Raw genomic sequence first — 16,802 nt, 5'->3', positions numbered from 1 at the left:
CATAGTGCAACCTGCTGTATGTATGACCTGATATCAGGCACTATGGCAGCATTTGGGGGTGGGGGGAGAATGTAATCTATACAAAACCTGGAGAAATCAGAAAGGACATACATTACATGGGATGGAGGGCACAGAACCAGAGACACTCAAGTTTATTTACAATGGGACTTCAGTGTTCAATAGACCTTCCTGCTGGTCTGGGGCTTCTCAAACTCTGCCTTTGGGGCCAGATAATTCTTTGTTGTGAATGGCTGTCTTGTGCATTGCAGGGTGTTGAGAAGGATCCCTGCCCTCTACCCATTAGATGCCAGTAGCAACCCCAGTCACCCACGTTTGTGACAATCAAAGATATCTTTAGACACTGTCATTTATCTCTGAATGGGTGTGTGTGTGCAAAATTGCCCATGTTGAGAACAACTGTCTAGTCCTGGTGTATCATGGCATCTCCCTCCTACCCATTCCAGGCTAACTCCATTTCCAGAACTTAATGATAGAGCTCCACGTGAGGCAGGAGGCCCTTTCATCTGGTCCATGATACTGAACATGAAATGATACAGACGTACCTCAGAGTCTGGAACCGTGTCTGAGTCTTGTTACATTCTAGCTAAATCCCCAGCTTAATGGAGAGACTGCACATTAAGTGCTCACTAAGCATTAACATTAAGACAGGGGACCTCACCTGGAGATGCTAGGGATTCATGAATAGATAGAATTCACATAGGTCCGTGAACTGTGAAAGGGCAGATTTTACATCATTATTTCCTCTCATCTTTAACTGAGATACATCATTCCTTTGATTGGAATGTAGAAAATGGTCCGTATTAATGATTACTCTGTGACTCTTTCACCAACAGAAATCACAGATTTCCTATCACAGTGAAGTTGTACGCATCGCAAAGCCATCATTTATACTCATCACTACTTTGAAATGATGGTAATTCCTTGGCCTACAACTAGATCTTTTTAGATGTGTATAATGAAGACCTCAAATATTGTGTCACAAAACCATGTTTTATATGTTGATAACTATGTCATTGGCTTGCTTTGGTCAGAGGCTTAACTGACTGAGCCACCCAGGTGCCCTAGCATTTGCCATTTTAAATGCCTCAGATTTGGGGCGCCTGAGTGGCTCCATGGGTTGAGATTCCGACTTCGGCTCAGGTCATCATCTCATAGCTTGTGAGTCTGAGCCTCATGTCAGGCTCTGTGCTGATAGCTCATAGCCTAGGGCCTGCTTCAGATTCTGTCTCTGTCTCTCTGCTCATACCCTGCTCATGCTCTCTCTCTCTCTCTGAAATATAAATAGACATTAAAAAATTTTTTTAAATGCCTCGGATTGAATGGGTACAATGGGTTTAACTCATAAATGGGCTAAAAAAAACATTCTGAGAGGAGGCCCATGATCTTCAGAAAAAAGAAAAACTGTGCTTTAGAATGACCACCTAACAGAAATATCAGGCAAATGTTCAGAGATCATAATCAATCTCTTAGAACTTTCTATATCATCTGCAGTGGTGCTTGGGGAAGAGCCATGCTCACAGCAGAGGCCTAACCACTATCAGCGAGCAGTAGGAGAGGTGGGTGACTGGTCCCACCACAGGGCATGACGTCAGAGTAGAAATACACACTCGCTGTGTAAACTTGGGCAAGCTTACTTCCACATTCTTCCATCTCTTAATTTCTCAGATGGAGATTTCTTTTCTTTTTTCTCCCCTCATCCTGAGCACCTTTAAGGGTGGTTTTGAAAATCAAATGAGATGGCAAAAACAAAAACAAAACAGAAACCCCGTGGAAGTATTTTGATCTAACTAAATGCTACTATGCAGAGGGTGATTATACATTCAGTTCTCAAGGACTGCATTAGCTGTTTTGTGTCACCTCACTTGTGATTTGTGGCAGCAAAGACAGTCCCCCACACTGATTTCTCACACTCGTAATTGGTCTGTCTGTGGATCTCAGAAGGAAAGGCGGCAGGAAGAAGATGGAGAGAGAAAGAGGAAAGGGCTCATTTTAACCACCAGTCAATTCAACTCCCATCCCGTAATTCATTTTTTATCCCCCAGCTGTTCAAGTGACAGGACTAAGTTTTTAAACTGAAGTTCAGTTACCAGGCTGGACTGCAAGAATAAGAGTGGCTTTTTGACATCTCCTTTCAAAGAGAACAGCTTCTTCTGATTGCTCTAACTTCATCCATTGAAATCCTTCAAGGGTTAACTCAGACCTCTACTTCTCAGTGAAGGCTTCTCTTTGGACCATGTGTGGCCCCAATGTTCTGGGCACTTTAAGGGAGCACAGCCTTGCACATGGGTTTCTCTGGTACATTTTTCACATCTTATATTCTAGCCTAAGTTCGCAAACGCAAGTAGAAACCATGCCTTATAAATCCAAGGCCCTGGCACCCTTCCTTGCTCCACCAGACATCTATGATCAGAGTCTGCTAAGGAGAAACATCTTTTCAGAGTCCGGGAGGAAGAATTAGGCCACAGGAACTTAGGCTCTCATGCAAGGATTCCCTCATTAAACACAGCTAAAGCACTAGAGCCTGAACACTTCCCAATAACCAGTCAGCTAGACAGATAGGAAGTTGAGAGGGAAAGTCATTTTCCTTGGCAGCTGCGATGCATTTAACAGCCAAAGAAGAAAAGCACATTACCTTCCTCCATAGCTCATAGGCACTCTGCATATTGATTTCATACCAGCTCTCTCCTTTGTTTGGTTAAATGCAATCTCTGCCACAAGCCTGTGATACAATACAAGTACTTTAGATGTGCTCTGACCTCTGATCAGCTCCCATCAAGCACGTTAGCGGGAAGAACAATGAACTGCGTTCAGAATTCATCCGCCATGCTTGTGCCCTGTCCAACTGGGATAAAACTGCCCTTCCGCATAGGCTCAGCCTGTTGCCCTTGGGCTGAGCGTGAACACGGGAAAGGTGAGCTGTCTGTGAACACTGAAGGTCTTGGAGAGCAGGCCGCATAACTTTCTTTTTGGAATGTCTTTTTGAATTAAACCTCCAAGCAGAGACCTCACAGATGTGTCTGGTCCCATAAATAGTGAGTCTGTCTGACCCACTCCCCAGCTCATCCTCCGTCACACCATCCTGTAAATCACAAATCAGATCTCGTCACTCCCCTATTTGAAGCTCTTTAATGTCTTTCCATTACCCTTAAGTCTAAGCACCTTAATAATGACACACAGTGACCAAGGTAATAGTATGGTTTTATAATAGATGCATATGCACACATCTCCATAATGATCCATGTATATATCATGTTTATCTATATATTTATATAACATATAATATAGGCCACATGACATATACAACAAATATATACATACATTTGAAATATATATATGTGTGTATTTGTTGCTATAGGTCTGTGATACATGTTAAACACACAGGCTCTTTATACTAAAATACTGAATTGCACACTTTAAATGGACGAATTGTATGATATGGGAATTATATCTCAACAAAGGTACAAAAACAAACAAAATATAGACTTGAAATCTGATTATCGGGTTTGCATCTAACCTCAGCCATTTAATTTCCACATAACCTTGGGGAACCTGCTTCTGTGCTTGTCAGTCTGTTCGTATGTAAAATGAGCATAACAACAAAACTTATATTACAGGGCTGTCTTGAGAATTGAGTTAACTTAAGTTAAATTGAGTTAATGTGAGTTATCTTGAGATTTGAATGGTATCTGGTATAGGGTAAGCTTTTAATAAATGTTAACTATCATAATTACAGCGGGTCTCTTTTCATATATGGGCACTCTGCTCCTTGACCTCCACACTCTGGCCCTGCTGGAGTTGCAAAACTTTTTCTAAAAGGTCACGCTTCTCCAGGACTTTGTACATGTCACTCCACACTCAGCCTCTTGACCCCCTTTCCTTGACTAACTCCCATTTATTCCTCCAGTCTCCACTGAAAGATCATTTCCTTCGGGAAGACTCCCTTACTGGCAAAATTAGGTTAAGATCTCCTAATTTTATGTTTCCATGACGTCATACTTCCCTCATGATAAGTCACATTCTTCTCATGTAAATGTTAACAATAGCTGTCTTTCTTGCTTGGCTATGGAATCCAGAAAGGTGGGGGCCCCAGTGCCCTTTGGTCGGCAAAGCAGCCGGCCACAGTAGGTGCTCAATTTGTTGAGTACACCTGAATTTCTTTTTAAGTGAGAACTGCCTACGCCTACACTATGGCTTAAATAGTGCCAAGAACCTTCTTGTTGATGTCACTCCCTTTCTTTTCTTTTCTTTTTTTCTTTTTTTTTTTTTGGACCCATGAAAGTTCTTGCATCACGAATAACTTCCAATTGTCTAAGTATACTTTTCTCTTTGGCTTACAGAATCAAAATCACATCAAATACTTCCATTAACAATTCAGCCACCCCTCTACAGTATGCTGCCAAGAGTGGAGCACCATGGGCAAGTCCTGTTAGCACATAGAGTAGCTAAGTGCCAACTTCTGTATTCTACCTAAGTTCGTAAGAAACATTTCCATTGATATTTAAGATTTCACTGGGTGCACTGACAGCCCTATTGGACCATAACCTATTTGAGATTGAGAAACTTCTCTGCTGTGTCCTTACATCCCCGCATTGAGATTTGATTGGCAATAGCTGCACAAATGGTGCTCAAGAGGAACCTGTAGAAGGAACGATAGTAATATGCATCAGTAACAGTGGGCACTTATCATGCACTTAGCGCTGTGCCAGGAACTTTTCATATATTATGTAGGTACTCTGACCACCCTCACTTTACATATGAGCAACCTGAGGCTTTCAGAATTTAGACACTTGTCTGAAGTTGTGGCATTAGAGCCAGGAGACGTATCCAGGCAGTCGGTCTCCAAACCCCATACCCATCCAACCATTCTGCTGTCCTACCCTACTGTCGCAAAGGGAACTCTGGCATTTGCTTCTATCCTGTTCCCTGAGGGATTTTGGACAATTTCTCCCCTCCCTCTCTCCCAATCTCTTTAGTTTAGATTCATCCTCACCACCTTACCCATCATTCCTAGGAAAGACATGGTACAAAAGGGGTTAAGATTAGAAGAGTAGTACAGAGAAAAAGCACAGAGCAAGGTGGGAGGGAAAGCATAAGTTGCTGAGGGAAGTATTTTTAGCACTCTTTTCTCCCACTCAAATAAGCAGAATTAAATTCAAGTCCCTCCAATAAAGGAGAATGAAGTTAATTTCCTTCCCCAGTCTGCACACTGAGAGTTTCTTATTCACATTGTCATCTCATTAAATTCCTAGTGTCACTGTGAAACACCAACATTCTCCTTGGTCTCTGCTGGGAAGAGAGAAAAAAAAATCAACTCAGGTGACTTTTGGTTGAATAAGAATATTCTGCAACAGCGAATATAATTAAGGAGAAAGGCGACAATAAACCTACACTATATGGACAAGCTTTTGACATTGAAGATGTCCTGGCAGAACTTTATCCCCTCATTTGAAAACACTCTGTTCTTGGTATTAACTGCCAAGAAGAAAACTTTGATGATAAAAACAAACCAACAGATGCCTGAAAGCACATTAGCTGTAGCTTGATAGAGAATTTCAAGTCGTGTTGGTTCTGCAGACAAAAAAGCTGAGACATACCCCTCCCTAAGTGCTGGAATTGGTTCTCTTGAAAGCAGACAAAGAGTGAACCTCATCAACTCTTTAATCAAACTAGAAAGCTGACAAATGTCTCCCAACTGCCTTTCCCCCTCTTCCCACCCCACCACGTGCAAGTGAGGGAGACCACGGCTCAGCAACTGGGGAGGTCTGCTAAGGCATTGCTTCTGGGACAGCTGGCAACGTTTACACAGTACGATGAATCCGTCATGCTGATATTAAATCACATCCCTCTTGCCAAATGGAACAGTGTGTGGGGCCCAGCAAATGCTTTTGCATCAGGAATCAACCCCTCAAGCTTGGGGGATGAAGATGCACCTTGAACCGTGGCAGCTCATTGAGGCCTGTGCGCATGGGTGGGTGGGTGCATGAAATGAGGTGGTGGAATCATCTAGGCTTTTGTTAGTTTTGGGAGAATTACGACAGTTCTACTCCGCAGCATTTCAGATGAAACCCCACTCTTGCTCCTCTATTGTAGAATTGTGCTTTTTCTCATTAAGTATCTCTGGTTTATTAAGGTTGGGGTTGTTCATCCGAGACTCTTTTGTACTTGGCTTTCTCACTGCATTATTTATGGGAAATGTATCTTTATGATCAAATACATTAAATAATAAACCAAGTTTGGAATGAGATGCCAGACAACTCTACAAGAAGCAATTCTTTTTAAATAGTTGAATCTCCTGCAGATTATCTCTGATAATGATAACAGAGAGCAGAAAGAGGGCGCTGGCAGGTTCCAGGCTCGTCTGATTTGTTACACAAATGTTCCTATTAGACTGGGGGGCTCTCATCTCTCAAGAATCAATGTATGAATTCATCATCATTTAAGAGGAATTGTGTTCCATTTTTACTATAACCTTTCGGCCTCTCTCATGCTTCCTTCCACTCATGGATAAGATATTTCAGAAAGGGAAAGAAACAGACAAAGATGGAGGGCAAAGAAAAAGGGGGAGAGGTTGTTTAGAATCTACACACACCGCCTAAGGAGTGATTTGATCAGAGCCAAATAGCCAACATCACATGGCTGGTAGGTATGGCAGAACCAGTTCATCACATTCTAAAGCATTGGGTTCCTTCTCATGGAGAAAGGCAGAGTAGATAAGGGAAAGTCTAAGAACACGGGATGGGGACTTCAACGTGTGAGGATGTGTCTGTGAGTCACAGACGTGACAAACCAGCCCTGGAGTTTTGTTCATAGGAAGAAATGGGCAAGTGGCTGCTTGGTGATGCTCTGTTTGAAAGGCATCTCTTAGTTCTTCCTCTGGGATGCCCTCCTAAGCCTAAGCACTCCTCTCTGGAGTCCATGTGTTCAATGTGTATGGATGACTCTCTGGCCCTCTGCAAATGGAACATCTCTTGTGGCCACTGGACACTTGGCCTCTCCTTTAGGTGCTCAAGCATTAAGACCCAGGGCAACTGAAGCTGAACCATTTCTCTCCAATCTCAAACCTACTCCTATCTAGTTCTATTAATGATTCTACAAGTATCTGACAAAGTACCCAACACCAGAGCCATCCCAGACTTCCCTCTCTTGACCCTCCACATGCACTTAGTTACCAAGTGTCATCAGTTTTACTTTAAGAGCTCTTTCCCATTTGTTCTCTCTTCTCTTTCCATCCTGGTTTAGGCCCTTATGAACCCTCGGCAAAAGCATAATAATACTCTCTTAACTTAGCTGCACAATTCTCCCTCCCTCCCATTCTCTATGCAATCAGATTGGTTATCAAATATTGCAATGTTCAAAATCTTTCAATCCATTCTTGCAAAAAAAAAAAATATTACTGAGCACTTAATAAGTACCAGGCACTATCCTAGAACCTGAAAAACAAAAGTGCCCTCTGTCATAAAGCTTACATTCTAGTGAGGAAGATATGATATAAATAAACATATTTTTACATAAAATAAACATTTTATCACAACAATGCGTACTGTGATATCTGCCCTGAAGAGGAATAGAGCAAAGATACAGACTAGGAATATGCAAACTTTTTCCGGAAAGTGTCAAATAATAAATATTTTAGGCTTTGTGGGCCACGTGATCTGTCTCAACTACTCAATCCTGCTGTTGGAGTGTGAAAGCGACCATGGATAATACTTAAAAAATGAGCACGGCTGTGTTCCAATAAACATTACAAAACCAGGCAGTGCTTTCAGCCTCATTGGCCCAGAGGCTTACTTTGCCAGCTCTTGGTACAGAAAGTGCAAGCAGGAGTGTGCTATTTTTATAAGGTGGCCAAGGAAGACCTTTGAGATGAAGTGGCATTTAAGCCATAAAAGGAGAGAACCTTTATATGTAGTCTGGAAAAGAGCATTCTATGTGGAGGGAAGAGTAGACACAAATGCTGGGAGACGAGAGCATGCTTGGTGATGAAGTGAGGAGTGAGGTGACAAAAATCCAGTGAATGTGGAGCTGAGTAAGCAAGAGGATGAGAATTTGTAAAGCATCTTCTGGTGATCTTCACAATTCCTGGGTTCCATGGTCTCAGGAGCAGTTTTCAGAATTTTCCATGGTCATACCTTTGATTACAATAATATTTGTTGTTTCTTGCCCAGCGTCCATTCTCTCTTCTGGACACAACACCCCAGTTTCCCTTTGGACAACTGTCCCCTGTAGCTCATTCTTGGTCATTTCCAACCTCAGCGGTGGCAGTGGAGATATGAATCACGCCTTGCTCACCAGCAAATTCCATCACTGAGGTCATAATGACTAGTCAGGGATGGGCATATGGCCCACACCGATCTAGTTAGAGGAAAAACTTAGACCTTTGTTGGATTTATATTCAGAAGGTAAGCACTATTTCTGCTTTTGAAGACAAAAGCCATGATTCTGTAACAGAGCTAAGAGGTGTTAAGAGAAAGAGAGTGACTGAATTTCAGTTACATTATTTGAGCTACTGAATCTAGCCTCAAGCCAACTACCAATGGACTTTTCCATCACAAGGCAATCAATCTCCCCACCTCACGACCAAGTGAATCCTTATTGAAAAACACATGCTGTTCCATTAACCAAGCAAGCTCTCCCCGTCTATGTTTTGATTTGCCAACGTGTACTCAAGACCTAGTTCAAATGCTTCCCCATTTATGAAGCTTTCTAAACTCTCTCTAGCACACCACCCCACTGCACTCTAGCTGGATTCTGGAATTCTAGTCACTCTGTTTCTACCCTTGTAAGCAGCTTGTTTTGGGGATGTGTGTCTCATCTTCCTGAAGAGACAGAGCTCCCTGAGAGAGCAGGGACAGGGACAAGTACACACATCTCTGTATCTCCATGAAGCCAGAAGTCGCAATTTAGAGCTTTAGGTATAGAAGTGGATATATGATACACAGACACAGACACACACACACACACACACACACACACACACACACACACACACATCTATTTCATGAAAGACCACCACTAAGAATACTGCACTCCTTTCATCATAATTATCCATCGCCAGGATGCAGTAGAAAGTTTCATCAAAAACTAATTCAAAAGGCTAAATGTATCATCTGATGTCTTCCTAAGGAAAAAGAAATAGCATCAGACCACATTTAAATTTCTATAAATCTTCTGCTAATTTAAATGGATTTAGAATTAATTAAAAATGTTTTTCAATTGATAATAATGTAACTCAGATAATTAGCATCAAGTAGCATCTAGAGGACATATTTAAAAAAACTAATCTAGAGTACAGACCTAATTAACAATTAGAATAACACTTTATAATTATGCTTTGTTTATAAATGCTAGAATGTCCAATTCATTGTTCAATGAAATTGGTCATTAATGAAAATCAAAATTATTTTTCCCTGGTGTCTCCATGAAGATGCCTCTTAGATGCACTGGCTTTTATGCTGCCTATTTTCTTGGTGCTTTTTAAAGGCCATTCCTGTCCAATATTTAATAACTTTATTCTTTAATTAAAGCTGAACAATACCATACCTTATTGTGCACACTAACTTACACCTTTTTGGTAATTAAGCAGATGCATTTGACTACAAACCTGAATTCTCTCACGTCAAGCCTAAAGAGATAACTGTGCAGTATGGAAAACCCAAGGGTGACAAAGATACCATGACCATATGAAGAGACATAGGGCTGGATACCTTCATGAAAGCAAAGAGACTAGAAAACCAGGGAACTAGGAAACTACTAGTCTAGGAGAACAACAGCTCCATCAGTGGAATTAGGGAAGTGGGTTCTGGAGAGGCAGGGAGGTTGCTGGAAGACACCTAAGTTCAGCTACAGAAGTGGAACTTCTAGAAAGACCTCTATGCAGAAAAATGCAGGCTAACTGCTGAGAACTTGGATTTAGAATTGAGAAGGCAGTTCAAAGTGAATACTGATTGAGAAGGTCATCTGAAAAGAAGCAAGTGTTGAAGCCATATAGAAGTGTGGGATTTCCCACAGAAATGCAAAAAAAGAGGAAAACAAGGACTGGACCTGGAGAGAGTCTACACCTGATGCCAAGTGTGAGTCCAGGCTACTTATACAAGATGAAAGAAGGGTTAGTGAGGGAAGCAGAGAAAAAGTCAGAGAAAAGTCAGAGACCTGGGAGAATGGTGGGAACAGCAGTGTATCCAGAATCCAAAAAGGGAGGAATTGTTGAAAAAGAGTTACCTGGTTTTCTTTTCTCCTCCTTGTGGTACTAGTATGCTATGGAGCTCAGGGAAGGTACAGACTATTGTGATAGAAGTCACATGTGTAGTGGGAAGACTGCCTGGATTCATATCCTGACTCCCTCAGTTTCTCTCTGTGGAAATTTGGGCAAGTTTTACATTACTCTGTGCCTCAGTTTGCTCGTCTGTACATCAAGGTGATAAGCCAGTGCCCTTCTTGACTCTTTGAAGGTTGTTGTGAGAAGCAAATGTGTTTATTCACGGTGATTTGTTTGGTATTTTGCACAGAGTAAACCCTTAATATGTGTTAGCTATATCCATACTGTGACTTTTCTGGAGCAAAGTGATAAAAGCTGAGCCTACACTCAACTGAAAGTTACCAGCAAAGTTGTGGCAAAGTTGAGTGTCTTAGGTCATGGTTCTCAAACTTTGGCATGCATTAGAGCCACCTGGAAGCTTTGCTGGCCCCCAATCCTGAGTTTCTGGTTCAGTAGGTATGGGTGGGGCTTGAGAATTTGCAAGCCTAACAAGTACACTATAGCTGATGCTCTCCATTCAGGGACCCACACTTTCAGAACCACTGTCTTCATGAGTAGAGGAAAAGACTCTACAAATCTGGGAATCCAGTCCAGGCCTTCAACCTCTTTTAAGTTCAACTTGAGAACACACATGCTAGCAAGATTAGTTTCATGTGCACGTGGGTGAAGTGGGCAGTGGAGTACTTCTTAGCTCTTAAAGGCTCTTTCTATTCTGGCCCTTCCTATGTCCAGGAAATTGGCTAGTCCAAACTTAACTGATATATGGATACTTCTGCAAGTTATCTGCCAATTTCTCTGAGTACTTTCTTTCATGGACAGAGAGGGCTGTGTAAAATTTTAGAATGTGATGGGTCCCCTGAAATCCAAGTGGACCAACTGAAACCATCACCAACATGATGGTTAGCATGTACGGATGGCTTACCATGTGCCATCACTGTGGTATTCACTCTACATACACTTTACCATCCAGTTCTCCCAACTACTGTGACAGTCAAGCATTATCATGCTATGGCACAGAGTAGAAGGATGCCTAGAAAGGTGAAGTGACATTATAAGGCCTTGGCTGATGAGTGACAGAAACCAGGATTATTGGCCAGTGTCAACTACAAAACCTATGCTCTCAGCCACTCATCTAAGTGGTTCTTGCCTTCTCTCTTTTCCTCAGGAAAGATGTGCATCAGCAATTACAATCTGTCTACAATGATACCCTTCACCCTGCCCCCGTATCTCTTCCTGGATAATTATTCTGTATGAGGCATGGCTTCTAATCCCTTTGTCAAACTATTCAGGATCCTTTGAGTGTGCTTGAGGAAGTCATTGTCCTAAAAACTGAATAGGTGGGTGTGATTATCCAGAGAAGAATTTAAACAACAAAGTTTCTATATTTAGGAGGCATGATCTTCTTAGTCTTATTCCTTATTATTTTCTACTGCTATTCCTACTCAACTATCAGTAGAAATAACTGATTTATTTACGTATGTTTCTTATTATATTCATTTATCCTTCCATTCTTTATTTTGTTCCACCCTGTTTTAAATTTATTTTTAAGTGTTTATTTATTTTTTAGAGAGAAAGAGACAGAGTATGAGCTGGGAGGGGCAGAAAAAGACAGAGACAGAATCTGAAGCAGGCTCCAGGCTCTGAGCTGTCAGCACAGAGCCTGCCGTGGGGCTTGAACTCAGGAACTGTGAGATCATGACCTGAGCCAAAGTCGGACGCTTAACAAACGGAACCACTCCACTCTCTTTGTTTTGTATATGTGGAAACTAAATGTTAGAGAGAAAAACAGATTTGGGTAGGGTCACTCTAATCCTAAATGTTTGAGCAAGGATTCAAATCCAGCTACGTTAGACTCCACCATGAAATATGCATCCAGATTCAAAGCTCCTGAGAACTTGCTCAGTCTGATGACTCAAAAAGACAAACTTCTCATTAAGCAGAAAATGAAATTGCCTAAACTTCTCGTTCCACACCATATGGCTGAATCCCAGCTGACAGGAAGCTCATTTCTGCAACACACTAAGCTCATTTCACTGAGTAGGTTGATGCGAGATTTGTAGGGTGGTCATTTCCTAATCTTTTTAGCATTGATAGCAACAGTGGTATTTATCATGATGCTTCCTTTCTACATTTTAACATGAAAAAGCAAATGTTCCTGATGATGGAGAGAGATAGATCTTTTCCTAAATTGTTCTCTAAGTAAAATATCAAAAGCATAAGCAATGACAGCAGCAACAACAACAACAAAATATCCACCTGCTTTCAAATGACCAAAAATTACAATAATCTTCTAGTCCTACTTAACTGTAGGGTGGGGAAGGGGAAAGTTCTTAAATGATACCATCACAGAGTTTTGCACAGGAAGGTAAAACCAAAGTATTTGGACATCTAAAATTATTCTGAATCTTTGAAGATTCAGATTTTAAAGAAGTGAGGTGACTCACAAAGTGCCGAAGAACTAACGGGAGGTACCAAACTCCATTTGTACACAATTATCTTAGCAGGAGATACCATCACTTTTCCCCTGGGCAATTATTTTATAGCTGGTATAGCTAAGTATTCTTTAACAAAAGGAGAGCCAGAAATTTTTGTGTTTGTTTCCTCCACCACCCCCCAAAACGTAGAACTCATGTGAGAAGTGCTATTTCTACAAGTAACAGAGAAAAACATTAATACTAAGGGTTGGCCAAGGTCTTAGAACGTATTTATAGGCATTTAGGTATGCTGAGTCTGGAGTCCTTGGGCAAGGATTTCAACTGGTAGCTTGATCTTAGACCATTTTCTTTACTGTTGGTAAGCGTTTGTGTACTTATCTGAAATTGGGACAAATTTGAGGAGGTAGCAAGGTATAGTGCTTTAAAGTCAAGCATGCTGAATTCAAAATACCTGATTGATAAAACATGAAGTCATTTAATCCTAGGGACAACTTGAGATGGTAGGTGTTCATAGTCCCACTGAGCAGGACAGAAAACTGGCTCAGTGAGGTCAATACCTTGCCCAAAGTCACACAGCTAATTGGTGACAGAGCAGGGACACAAGACAGATTAGCTCCAGCACCAGGACTCTGAAACCACCATATTAGACCATTTCGCTATAACTACAGAAGACTAATTTGTTGTGTGCTCCAATCCAGTGATTGCAACAGTGGCACCATAGATATTCCTGCAAATGTTTTCACCAATTAATTCTTGGGTCTTTCCACCAGAACTTCTAATTCAGCATGTCACAGTTGGATCCATGTGACTTTTCAGAAGTTCCCTAGGCAATTCTTAATTTATAACCCAGTTTAGGAATCTCCGTATCATGTATGTAGGTCTTGACTGCTTCTACCAAAACTGCCTGAGAGGACAGTATGTGTTCATGCGTATTTGTTGGCATTAACATGTTCCCCCAAATGAAGCTCAGTGTTGGTAGTCATGTCACAAAACCTCCTGACTTGAGAACTTTTCACTGGGGTACCAAATTCTGAGTTTAGGGGGTGGGGGAGTTCATCTACCTTACTTTAAGAGAATCCAGGTAATTGGCCTAAATCTCTCTTCAAGGCAACATTTCCCTTTTCCTCTAAAATGTATACATTGGTATCATATCAATTATATGATCAAAGTTTCCTTACCTAAAACTCTTAATCTCTCAGCTCCTACTACCACTTCATCGTTATCTGCAGAAAAGAGCAATTTTCCAGAAACTGTCTTTACTTCAAACTTTTTGCCATAAGCTTCTACGGCTTTTGGACCTAGAATGGGGGGGGGGGGGGCGGAGAGAGATGGAGAGGAAGAGGGAGAGGGAGAGAGAGAGAGAGAGACATTAGTCTCATTGCATTCAATTACAAAGAGTTTTTCACAGGACACATGCATCTGATGAGGTTGTGTGGGACTTTAATATAAGTGGATTGTTTTTCACGAGCCAATCATGAAAATTAGTCTTGTGACTCTGGCCATGTCTTGTCAATTACTTTTAATCATGTGCTCTCAGGCTGATTTTAAAGACCATCGTGTCCCTTCTTCAAACTAATGCTTGAATGAGGTTTCCCTTAGCTAACTACCAAATTACTATCAAATACTTGTAGATTTTGGCTTGAAAGTACCAAGGCATAGAAAGTTCACCACCTCTTGAAGTAATCGGAATATCTATGACCAGCTCTAACTCTTGGAAAGGGTGCCTTTAAATTCAATTGAAGTCTGTCTCAGCCGGTACCCTTAAACCATTGGCTGTATTTGATACCAGACAAGTCTATTTTCTCAGTATATATAGATCATTTCCTGGCAGAAAAGGCCAGAAAATATATGGCAATTAATTACCAGAAAGTTATTGAATCTTTTATGCTACAATTTCACTCAATAAAAAAGAAATTTTAGAGGATATCATATGGTAACAAATGCTATCCTTGAAGGGAAGCTATTGTAGTGGCATCTTCTGATGAACCCAAATAGAGGTTTAGACATTTATTAGTAAATCAGAAAACTGCAGAGTTTTGGGTACCATGGAAAAAATAAAACAAACTAATGTGTTAGAATTCCTTAAACAAACAAAAAACCAAACAGAAGGCATTGTAGTTTATCTGAACTAGAGCTAACTGAATATCTCAAGTTCAGGTGGCTCTCAAAAGCTGGTCTGCAGAAATTAATCAGAATAACCTGGGAGGTATAATCATCTTCACAGAACCTCACTCAGATCAAAAAGAATTTATCTTTTGGTCCAGAAATTCATAAAGAAAAAAAATGGAGGAAAGAGTCTAGAAATCTTATATTTTCCCAAAGCTGATCAGGAGATTCTGATAGAGCATTTCTGTTTCAAGTTATTTTCAAGACAGTGTCATTTAATTATAAAAAGCAGTAATGAAAGGGCCCTCAATGCCTTCCAGGTATAGACCAAAGAGAACAAACATGTAGGTGAACAAGTTGAGTTTATTATTCATTGTTGTGATAGAGAACACACACCAGGGGCAACCACTCAGGGCATCTCAGTAAGAAAGACCTTACTATAGTATTTGGTTTTATGTTAAGTTATTTTGGGGCTGAATTTAAGGAAGCAAGGCTTTGCTTTGGATAAGGTGCTGACAGGAAGTGGGTGTAATTTTACAATTGGCATGTTAATAAATCTTATCTAGAGGTGGGGAAGATCAGAGCAATGCTAAACCTGGAATGGATAAAAAACAGAAGTCACTGATATTAACCAGGGTTGAAGAAGTTCAGTCATTTTGCTGGTTTGGATAGGTGTTTCCATTTTTATCTGTTTTCAGACATGATTAGAGTTGTCTTTGTTTTCTGTTTTGTCTTGATCCTTCATGACTGCCACGTTGCCTTGTCTGGTGCTGATGTTCTGCGAAATGGATTATGTTCAAACAGGAGAACACAAAAGACTGGCTTATATTGCCAGGACTGCTCCTGGACGTCTAGGGGTGTTTTCCTCAACGACAAGACTATCAGACTAAGAATCAGAAGATAAGAATTATGTTCCAACTCTCTCATTTTCTGGTAATCTGACTTGGGGAAAATCCTCTGATCTTTCTGAACCTCATTTTTCTGCATCTGTAGAATTGTACTATCACCATCTCTTCTATTACCTTATAGAAAGATTAAAAGGATCAAATTATACTATATTTATAAAAAGCACTCTGTAGGTGGGAAAGTGCTGCGAAATCATGACTATCATCATTGTGATCATGACCTGTCACCAAGTTTCTAATACAGTGGTCCCAACACATTGAAAATAATTAATGACAATCACCTCTTAGTGCACTTGCTCATTCACATAATCCTGCCAATTTGGAAGTGTGATCTCCCACTAGTACATCCACACCAGCCCTCTGACAAAAAGAAGGGCATTGGAAAGGCTCCTGAATGAATAGGAAATGGAAACAGCAGACACAGCAGAGACTTTCTAAATGGCATGGGACCGAGGCATTATCTTCTCCAATGGCCTTCATGCGTAGGTGAAAACAAGTGGCAGCAGAGCTAAGGGCTCTCTCAAGGTCATGAGGTCAGCTAATGGAAGATCTGGGTCTGGAATTGAGCTCTCAGAATTGTTCCATAGAAGAAAAGGGATGTGTGTTTGTCTAGAGAGGAGAAGACAGCTGGAGTCAACACAGGAGGAGCAGTGAGGAGGGGACCTTTTGGAAGATAGGGAGAGGGGGCGTCAAAAGCTACAGACAAGGACCAGAAAACAATCCTGAAAGAACAGGGATGGACAGTGAGAGCTTTTGATTAGGTGATTCTTGGAGGGCGAAGATGCAGGTATCTACTTGGTCATACTGAAGACTCTCTGGTCATACCAGAGGGGGGAGACTGGGTACCAGGAGGTGAAGAAGTGTTAATGAATGAATGAATGACCTTGGGATAGGCATGGGGTGAGCATAGTTTGACACTCTGGATCTAGTCAATGGCAAAATGGGGGTATGACTGGGAGACAAAACTGCTTTGCCTTTGCCTCCGTGGATCTGGGCAGTTTCATGAGATATGGCCCTGGAGGAGTTGAGAACACCTGCCTGTTTAAAGCAAGTTTGCTCTGAACTTATGACTGGTTCCTG

General features: G+C 41.2%; 1 protein-coding gene across 5 annotated transcripts in view; it reads right to left on the bottom strand.

The window, feature by feature from the left end:
• The window catches only part of SGCD (sarcoglycan delta), a 942,805-nt gene that overhangs the window by 126,892 nt on the left and 799,111 nt on the right, over window positions 1-16,802 (bottom strand). For 4 of the 5 annotated variants that reach the window (XM_086701802.1, XM_086701859.1, XM_086701932.1 and 1 more), the window contains one exon: window positions 13,890-14,009. The exons of the other annotated variant lie outside the window; for it this stretch is intronic. In XM_086701802.1, coding sequence (XP_086557928.1) covers window positions 13,890-14,009 — 120 coding nt within the window. The remainder of the gene's footprint in view (window positions 1-13,889; window positions 14,010-16,802) is intronic. 5 annotated transcript variants of the gene reach the window in all.

The sequence above is a fragment of the Puma concolor genome, chromosome A1 (assembly GCF_028749965.1).
Source record: "Puma concolor isolate L17-30 chromosome A1, mPumCon1.1.hap2, whole genome shotgun sequence".
NCBI lineage: Eukaryota > Metazoa > Chordata > Mammalia > Carnivora > Felidae > Puma > Puma concolor.
The sequence above is the reverse complement of the archived record's forward strand: the minus strand, read 5'-3'. Positions and strand labels throughout refer to the sequence as shown.